The sequence below is a fragment of the Pygoscelis adeliae genome, unplaced genomic scaffold, assembly GCF_000699105.1.
Source record: "Pygoscelis adeliae isolate BGI_AS28 unplaced genomic scaffold, ASM69910v1 Scaffold186, whole genome shotgun sequence".
Classification (NCBI taxonomy): Eukaryota; Metazoa; Chordata; class Aves; order Sphenisciformes; family Spheniscidae; genus Pygoscelis; species Pygoscelis adeliae.
Genome location: NW_008825071.1, coordinates 5188492 through 5198709, shown reverse-complemented (window position 1 = coordinate 5198709; position 10218 = coordinate 5188492). Strand labels below are relative to the sequence as shown.

Below are 10218 nucleotides of genomic sequence, written 5' to 3'. Positions count from 1 at the left end.
TAATTAGAAATAGCAAAAATAGAACAAGAATGAAGATATAGTAACTTTTCTCTTAAATCCTCTCCCTTAATAATATATGTAACAAGGCACATTAGGAGAAATATTTTCAATTATTTTATTATTCAATTTGACTTAAAATACCTGAAACCAGTTTTCTCATAATTTAAGACAATGGGAAGAAGTTTGAATTGCCTTTTACAGATGTAAAAATTTCATTGTCTAAAGTGCAATGATTGTTATGCCAAAAAGTATCAGCAGAAAGAAAAAAAAAACAAGACAAAAAACCCAAACCATGAAACATAAATGTTTAAGACATTCAAAATAATGAGAATATGTTTTCAGCCTCATTTTAAAGCAATTCAGAGCCAAAATATAACACTGAAAAGGTTTATAAACCTATATTTTACCTTGTTCCCTGCAAAGCCCGTAACTGTACATTTTCCCAACAAGACTTAAATACTTTTAAAGAAAAAAAAAATTAGCATCCTTAGCACTTAAAGAAACAGTTTGTGGAGTAAAATAAAGGCAGACAGGTTAATTCATTATAATATTTTGAAGCACTCAGCAATACAGCTGGATTGTAAGTTATATTTTAACCATATTCTTTTATCTGTGCAGTAGGTACCAGTGGTTTCAACAGTCCTGAAAGTCTTTTTGACACCTTAACAGCAAAACCTTTGAGCAATTTACTCTTCCTGTCAGCATTAAAAACTGACTGCTGAAAAGTATTCAGTTGACAAAAGATGTAAAAGATTCCTTATTCCTCGCACAGAACTTTGGGCCCTTTAAATTTTGCACTTCATAAATAATTAGACTTAAAACTTCTATTCACTCCAAAACATTCACATTTACAACATTTCACATGCACAACACTACTGTCCCTTTTAAACTAGAAAAGCACAAACTCTACTGAAAGCTAAGTATTTGAAAGTTTCACATATCTTAATGTTTTCAAAGATACAAAGTGTTCAGAAACAAGGTAGTAAATACATTAGTGCTGCCCCACTTCCAAACTTTTGGAGTACAGTAACTATTTTAAACTCAACATTTTTGTTTGGTTGAAAACCAGTATATAATTTTTTTTTTCCCTTTCCATTTTCCTCATAGGTGTATTCTCTTAAAGTCTGTTATATTTGTGTGTTCTTTAAAGAATACATGTAGGTTTAAGAGTCCTATCAGGGCTTAAATAAATATAGGGAGCTTATTTGCAACAAGTAGCCTTTCTGAGGTTCTCAGAAGGGCTGGTAACCATCTGTATGTTTAAGACAAAATAATTTCAAGGAAAGCATCAATTTAAGATTTGTTTGTGCATACACAACAGATTGTACTTAGTAACCCTCATACAGTCTCCTTAAACTACTGATTTCTGACAAGCTAAGACCACAGAGAAGTGATGTGCTGAGCTTCAGAAAACTGCCGTGAGCCATTCTACACATAGTGCTAATTACATCAGGGTTGCTAAAGCTGTGGTTCTTAAACCCCATCAATATTCATCTATACTTCAAAATGGACCTAACAGTTGTTTTTAATGCTGAATAAGAATTTTCAGCATTCAAAGAGATTCTGCTAATACAAAGGTCAGTTATCTTGCTATTTTACCTGAATTCAAGTAGAATGTACGTTCGCAGTATTCTTCTACAATTACAATTTCAAAGCTTACCCACCAACAGTTAAGAATTAAACTCCAAGTCTGACACATACAGCAATTTTCAGGAGCGTCCCTTTATTTTATTACAACACTGTTAAGAAGAATGATCCCATCACCAAGCATTAACCTGACTGGCAGCTGTTCAAGGTGCTTTATCTCAACTTTGCACACATGGATTGCACCTTGCCTACGATGGAGGCACATAAGGCGCAGTGCAGAAGTACAACAGTTCAGACACTAGAGGACAGTCTGTTCATTTGACCGAACCTCTAGATTTGTAGTGCAGGTTCCACATAGCTTCCTCTCTCTTGCGCTAGAATTCAAGTTCGTAAGCTGATGAATCTGCTTTCAGGAAGCTTCTCTTCAGATTAAGATTTTGTTAAACTAGTTGATTTTTTCCCCCTTTTACATAGTCTCAAAGCGTTGCAAGAATTCTTGAAAATGATATAATTAATGTCAGTACTGTCTGTCCAACACCAAAGACAAGAGCTTCTAAGGGAGCCATATTCTTTCCTGCTACTCTGTAAATTCCAGCTACTGCAGCACCTAAGAATCACAAGAAAAACAATGATCAAATCACAGAAATAAAGCCAGGGCTGAAATATGAGACAAACCTTTTACTGTGTCTATGCATCAGCTATTTATAGAACATTACCAAACACTGTATTACTTCATGGCATTATAGAATTACTAGTCTTGCTTGTATTTTTCTAGTTGTTATGAAAGTCCTTCGGGAATGATTTTCCCAACTGAACCAGATTAACTTTTCCAACATCAGTTTGATTTAAGAGAATTGAATCGTACCATTTCCCTGTAGACATCTTCAGATCTTTTTTACATCTTTGCCTTCTGCCAATTTGAAAAGGTAGCAAAAAAATCCTTTAAAAATTGACCGAGTCCAAAGTGTGGTTTAATAGTGCTTGTATAGGCAGGGAGAAGATAACAACAGTAAAACTGCTAGTGTCTACAAAATAACTGTAAACACTTACACATCTACCAGCTGCATTTAATATTTCAGTTAAATAACCTGGTCATATTGTGTCAGTTTAGTTTTGACTTAAACTACTAAATTGTTAACAATTGTTTAGCAAATCAAGCAAAACATGAAAGAGATCAAAGTATTTCATTGTTATCCATGAATGTGTATGAGAGGAAATTTCTATCCAATATGATTAGATTTTGAGCTATAACACATTAAAAATCAAGAGACCATTTTTCTTGTACAGTTGTGTGAAATTTCCATTTAAAGTATAACATAAAATGGCCAGGATAGACCAGAAACAAAGTACTACACTGCAAACAAAGCCAGGTGTTACTAAATCCCTTTACTGCCTTTCACATGCTGAATTTATCACATGCATTTGAAGAACAAAAGTCACAGAGCAAATGGATAGCTGTGATGTCTTGGAGCAAATACCTGAGAAAAAGATCAGTCAAAAAAATAACACGCTAATCATGAATAACATTTTCTGCCCAAACAACTTCTGAGCCTTTTAAGGATACTAAAAATGTTCATTCAAAGAAGAAATACAGCTGTATTGTATACAGCTGTATCCGTAGGTAAAAAATTTACTCAATCCAACGCTCAAAAGTTCACCTAGAACAAAGCTTTTATTTAATACTTTTTGAACGAGCATTTTCTATAAGTGCTTGCTTTCTTTGCCTAAAGAACAAACATTAAGTATATTGTCCTTTATTTCAAAATGAATGGATTTTTCCTGAAGACCAAAACCTAAAACTTATAGACCTTCAGTATGTATGGTCTCAGATGCTGCCTAATGATAACTAAATGCTTTCAAAGATCACAGAGGCTTTTTCAAGACTCAAAGAAAACTGAAAAGCCATCACCATTTTTTGTTAATTAATAGGCAAGAGTTAAAAAAATTTGGGATTTTCTTGTTTTTGCACAGTCACTAACAGGAATAGTCTGCTGAAGTGATCAAAACCCCATTAGTGACACGGAAATACATTAAGTCCCAGCAGATTTTCTGAAAGTACAATCTGTGTCTGGATATAATCCGATATCTTAAGAAAGTAACACCTCATTTTTACAAAAATTTTAGGAAGAGTAGAATTCACTAATAATTGTGGCCATAACAATATTATAAACACTATTAATCAGACTGTTAGGTGAATAAGTTTTGGGGGTGTTTTTGTTGGTGTTGTTTTTTGAAAAATATTCTGTAAAGTATATTTTGTCAGAAATATCTCACCAGAAGGCTAGCCTTCTGGTATTTCACTCAGCTACATTGCATAAGCTTTTCCATTTGTTCCTTGACTATCTGCTGTCAAAAACTGAAAAAGATCCTTTAGACTGATCCCAATACTGACATTAAAATTATTTTGGTGATTGAACTCTCAAAGTGAATTCAAATCAGTCAAACTGATTAACTAATAGCATCAAATTCTGGTATCCCAATAACAGAAATTTTTGGCTTCTTGAGAAAACATTGAGATATTCTGGAAAATATTAATAATAAAATGATAAAAAATTGGTAGTTTGATAATTATGTATTTATACTTGTCAAATAACAGTGTGCAATACAACCTATAATGCATAACCCAGCACAATTGGTATAGAGCCAAAGTATACTACAATAGGCTGCCAATGAGGGAAATGAGAATATGTCAGCAAAAAGGGGTGTGTTTGGGGAGAGGAGGAAGAACAGATCCCTTCTGGATGAAATACAGCTAAAATCCTTGCCTCAAACCTCCTGGCATTTATCTGTTCTTGGTTTTGGGTTGTTTTGGAGGTTTTGTTTGGCTTTTTTTGGGGGGGACAGTATCCACTGCTATTTAGTAAATTTTTTTTATACCTTTTTTATAACCATTAAGTTCCGTGATTTTTCAAAGCCTAGAAACTAAGGGGTTTCCTGCTTTTCTATATGCTGGTAAAAACATCCCAGAAGGCCAGAAAGTTTCTAAGATCTACCTGAGCAAAATTAAACCTGCATTATTTAATAATCTATACTGCATTCATTCACCTACACAAACGATGCAGAGGACTGGAAATACAAAATGGAAGCTGAAGTCAGTTTGTTATTTCAATTTCTTAAGCACTGGACCAGGCATATTCAAACAACTAAATACTTCAACGTGCATCTCAGTTTGCAGCACAATAGCTATTAAAAAATCCTCTCTTTAATATTTTATCACCATAATTTGTCTTCAGAAGTTCCCTGCAGAATTTCTTTCAGTATGAAACAACCCAGTGCTGTCCAGAAACAAAAATATCAGAAAGAAAGTATTTGGCTAACCAAATTGCAATGCTCTCTGCAATACTTTTGGGAACAGCATAGCAAGTCTACAGTCTAAGCTTGGAAAAATTCTCAGGTGAATTTACACATAAACAGTATTGCTTACTTGTTAAGTGTTTTGATCTGCAAAACTGTATGCCAGAAATACAACTGTGTTGCTCCTCTTTTTATGCATAGATAAGAGACACAAAGTACTTTCATTCAAGAAACACTGAACCTTCCCCACCACAGAATACTGCAAAAGTCTCTGCTTGGATATTCCAGCATCACATTTCCTATCTTCTGTTCTTCAGAAATGTTCATGCACGATTGACCTTGTAACAGGGCCACTGCCATTTCAATCATAGGACAAAAATCAGCATAACATGTAATGTAAGGCACTCAGCTGGTTCCACCTTACCTTAGCAAAAAACAAACAAAAAAACAAAAAAACAAACCAGTAGAATTTTACTGTACTATACTGTGCTAAATGATGGAAATTCTAGGCTAAGAAATATATAGTAATTAAAACAACCTTTTGAGGAAAGTCTTAACAGAACTTTTCATGAAATTTGCGTTTTTATTTAATCTTGAAAACCAACAGGCAAGAGGGACTTTCAGTAGCAATAAGAAATAATCTGTCACAAATCATCCATTAATGTGTTCACAGCTGAAGTGATACCACTATTCTGATAATCTGGGCAGTCCACAGAAAAATGGGAATGAAAGGCAGCAAGGCTTGCCTACAGTTTAAGACTAAATGATGGTTCCTTATCCTCAAATGCCTTTCAAGTTAGACCACCTTAACAACACTGAAGATATTCGGGCAGAAACTACTGCTCGAGTTAACATAGGCCCCATTCAGTCCATTGATTTTAATGTTGAGAACTCCTTACCAGCATTGTTTCGGATAACGAAGCACAAGCTTCTTTCCTGTGAAAATAATATTCACTGTTTCTTTTTCCCCACCCAAACAGAAAACTCACCATGCTCCTATTTGCTTGGGAAAAGTACTCTAGTCTATTTATAAGTTAGATAAAAGTAGCTGGATATGATTAAGCCAAAGACTGAATAAAGTGTCCTACTGATCTTATGGCATATGTTTCAGTATTGATACAGACAACAGAATGTCTTAGGAAAGACGGAAAAACAGTATCTGATACCAATAACTCTAGATGAAAACAGCTAAGCAGCATTTTCTCAAAACATTCTTGGCAACATCACTTGTGTGCCATATTTGGCCAGGTATAACACTTCCGCACTTTACTACATAAAATACTCCTGCTTTCTGCAATGTTTTAATGAGTGTAGGCTTTAACTATAGCTGTGAACCTTCCAGCATGCTGCTTTAACAGAAAAATGGTTAGCATCTTATCTGTGGATACAATGTCAATGTCAAGAAATAAAAAGTATCTAAAATGTATCTTGAGTGGTAGGCATTAGACTAACACCATAAGAAACTAACAGATGCCCTTACCAAAGAGCATTTTACCTAGAACAGCACAAAATTTCTTTTGTGGGGGCGGGGGGGAAGTCTAATGGCCTTCCTCCCTCTTTCCTCCCTACCCCAAATAAACTAGAAAGTAGCAGTGTGGCCAGCCAAGACTGGAAAGTTCTTTCAAATCCATGAGCCAAATGTAAAGTCTCCAAACAAACAAATTTTCTTAGCTGTAAGTCATACCTACATTGCAATCATCTTTCTTTTAAAAGAGCAACATCCTATCCAGGTACAATTTAAAAACCTCCAGTAGGTCCAAGGAAATGAGCAGGAAGTCAGCCTTGCAACCAATGGAATCAGGACCTCATTTCCAAAAGAAACTCATGGCTTTAAGAGTACTAAGAGGTGATCTTGATCGGAAACTTTTGACAAAAAAAAAAAAATCTGCAACAAGTAAGGTAGGACAGGACTGCTCTTCCTGATCCCAAGTATTACCTGCTGAGCATACAGCTTTTGAATAGCTTGGTGCCCAACGTTTCCAAAATGAGAGTAGGATCATTTCTGCACTCCTCTGACAATTTATAGTAGTTTTATCTTTACACAATAGAAGAGCAACTCAGCTGTCATTATCATTAGGATAGCTATGTAACTAAGGCAAAATCCTTAATAAACAATTAACAAATCACTAAGAAAAAGATGTCGGTTTTTTTTTTTTTTAGAAGTTAGATATAAAATAAGAAAGAAAAAAACAAAACAGAAAGACAGACTTACTGGTTATCATTGCTCCAGTTATAGAACCCAGAAATCCAATGCTGACCACAATGACAGAGATCAGCCTCCCCTGCCTATGCCTCTGCAGCATCACAAACATTAATACTCCCACAGCACCATGGACAAAGAGAGAGGAGAAGAGAGCCCAGAGGAAAACCCAGTACCACATCTCTGAAAGAAAGCAGTCAAATAAAGGGTTAATATTTCTGAGACAAAAACTTTATAAGTAAGAAACTTTAAAACATTGCATACAATCAACAGTAAGAGAAAAGCAATACCGATTTCCATCTTAAAAGGAATCTACGACAACATCAGCATATGCTCAAGACACTTTCCCCCTTTTAGCAGTCTATCATAAAGGAATAACTCTATTATGATCAAAAAAATATAAAAAGGATTCTGGCACAATTCTTAATTCAGATGTATGATTACAAGAAGTCCGTCATTCTTTTAATGATTTCTTTAAACAATGTTAATTGCAATTTCTTACTAGGTATTGTAACTACTCCTGCAGAATGAAATATTCTCTGAAACAAACACTGAACCAGGAAAAAGTCAAGAACTGTTTTGGTTTGTATGGTGGGGTTTTTTTTGGTTTTGTTTTGGGTTTTGTGTGGTGTTTTTTTTTTTTTTTTTTTTAAACACACAAGAAGAGACAGCTACAGGTAACATCAAATGGGAAAACTGAGATTAAAGACTTCAGTTTATCTACCCAGGAGCTGTAATAGTGTTTCATCGAATTAGCTTCAAAGACACAAATAAAACCACCACAATTTTAACATGAAATTTTAACACATCTAACTGCTTACTTCTAATTACTTAGCACAGAACTTCATAGAGACAGGTAGACACTATTATTTAAATTACTAAGCAAGGACAAGAGATCATGAGAATGTGTGGAATACAAACATTTCTCTGAAGAATGGCAGACATGATCATTACCTTAAAAGAAAAGAGCAGGAACTATCAATGAAGCTACATAAGAATTAAAGAACCTTTCTCACTAGCTGGTGATTTTCTAAAAACATTTACTATAACTCAAAAGGGTGGGGAAATGCAACAAAATGGAAAAAGTGTATTTTAAGTCAACTACAGTAGGTATATATCATCACAGAATTCAGCAAATTGGGGCACATTTTCCTGATTGACATAATCCCATGAAACTATCATTAATTCAGACTTTTTGCTACAGTTCCCCCCCCAAAAAATAATACAGCTTCCTTACAACAGCAGGATACTTATTGTTTATGAAGTGAGCCTGTATTATTGCAGCTTGACACACATCAGTCATTTGAGCAGAAATATGACCCAATTAGCTAACTTTAAATACTTAACAGCTCAAACAAAACATACTGTGAAAGGATGCTGAGAACGAATGGTTGCTACACAATAGCCACAGCCCTTTGAGTCCAATGTCAATATTGCATGTATATCCATAGCACAAATACAGAGTTTAAGCTTTTTCATTTAGCAGTACACTTTGAGAGTAGACTCAAGCTGTCCCCTTTCACACAGGCATAAAGGCAAAGCTATGTTATAGGACTTACAGCTCCTCTAAATCATGGTAACCAAAAGGCTCTCTTAAGAGAGCAACAAGGAAGGTGGGTGGTAAATCTACATTCAATTAATACTTCAGCTGTAGTTAAAGAGGTAACTTTTCTTTAAGTGCTTGGATATATGCACACATATATTGAGGGTGGCTCCAAGCAGCCCTCCTCAGATCCTCCATCCCTTCACCGCTGGCCCCAAGTTGGGTCTCAAAAAATCTTTGCAGAAGGATAATGACCACAGTACCGTACCACTAAACGTCTCTTCATTCTCAGAAGCTACTGTGACAGAACAGTGGTGAGAGTGCCAGGTAGTCACTCTACAAATACCTGACAAACCCCCTCACTAACATTAAGAAAGATTGACTGATTGCTGATCTAATCCGCCATGGTCATGGATAGTTTGGGAGGGGAACCTCTCCTGCAGTCCCAACAGGCCTTGTCTGTTACTAGCACAGCTTGGGCGTTCCCATTGTTTTTTTTCTAGTGGAGGCAAATAAGGAAGGAGATTTGCCAAGAGATCTATCAATATAGAACTCAGCAGCCCTGCTAGACCTACAGTTTGACCATAGGGAAATAATCCCTAGGAGATGGGGAAAAAAGTTTACTTTCCTGCAAACAAGTCACATACAACTTCGGGCAGGAAAACCCTGTCAGGAAGGAACACTTTCATTCTTCTAGCATATGTCAGAAGAGCTACCAGGGAAGACCCTTTCATTGAAAGATGTCACAAAACCAGATTCCCAACAGCTCGAAATACTATTGTATCACAATGACAACAACTAAGCTCCTGTCCCATGGGGACCATTTCCTTGAGCACCAAGTAGACTGTTAGCAGATACTTAATAAGTTTCAGAGGTATGGACTGAGCAGACTATAGTACAGCAATAGACTGAACAGGTCCTCAAGTCTAAACTGCTTTGGCAACACTGGCAGTGAAAAAACACAAGGTCTATGTCCTGCTTTACCATCTGAATAACCATGAAGAACAAAAGTTAGAGAAAAGAACTCTAATATGGGAAAATTAAGAACGTATCTAGCAGGTGAGAGCAAGCACTTCCTTGCTTGCAGATGTTGATCTCCTAAGACCTTCAATCCTAGAAGATATTATGTGCATTCCTTGGATCTTCCATTTTAGTTCTCCGCAGTAACGTGGTTGAGCCCGTCTCCCACATTATTCAGAAAAGCACAAAACTAAACTGCTGGCAGCTGAACATGATGCTGAATGCACCATTTCAAAAGATAACTTGTTCTTACACAGAAGAGGATGTTTTGCCTTGTTTGCCAGTAAATACTGTAGTGGAGATGCTACTTACTTTCTAGACACAGAACCCTTTCCTGCAATTAAGTCTGTAACAGAATTTTCATACCACTCAGACTATACTGATAGGATGTTTTGCCTTGTTTGCCAGTAAATACTGTAGTGCAGATGTTACTTACTTTCTGGACACAGCACCCTTTCCTGCAATTAAGTAACAGAATTTTCATACCACTCAGATTATACTGATATGCAAAATCATAGAATGGTTTGGGTTGGAAGGGACCTCTAGAGGTCATCTAGTCCAACCCCCCTGCCAT

At 35.9% G+C, this 10218-nt stretch overlaps 1 protein-coding gene across 1 annotated transcript in view; it reads right to left on the bottom strand.

Moving 5' to 3' along the window:
* Window positions 1–1106: 1106 nt before the first annotated feature.
* Window positions 1107–10218, bottom strand: part of TMEM170B (transmembrane protein 170B) — a 133924-nt gene continuing 124812 nt past the window's right edge. The window contains exons 2-3 of the mRNA XM_009326544.1: window positions 7094–7299; window positions 1107–2194 (exon numbers count right to left, since the gene is read on the bottom strand). Of these exons, the coding sequence (XP_009324819.1) occupies window positions 2064–2194; window positions 7094–7299 (337 nt within the window). The 3' untranslated portion in view covers window positions 1107–2063. The remainder of the gene's footprint in view (window positions 2195–7093; window positions 7300–10218) is intronic.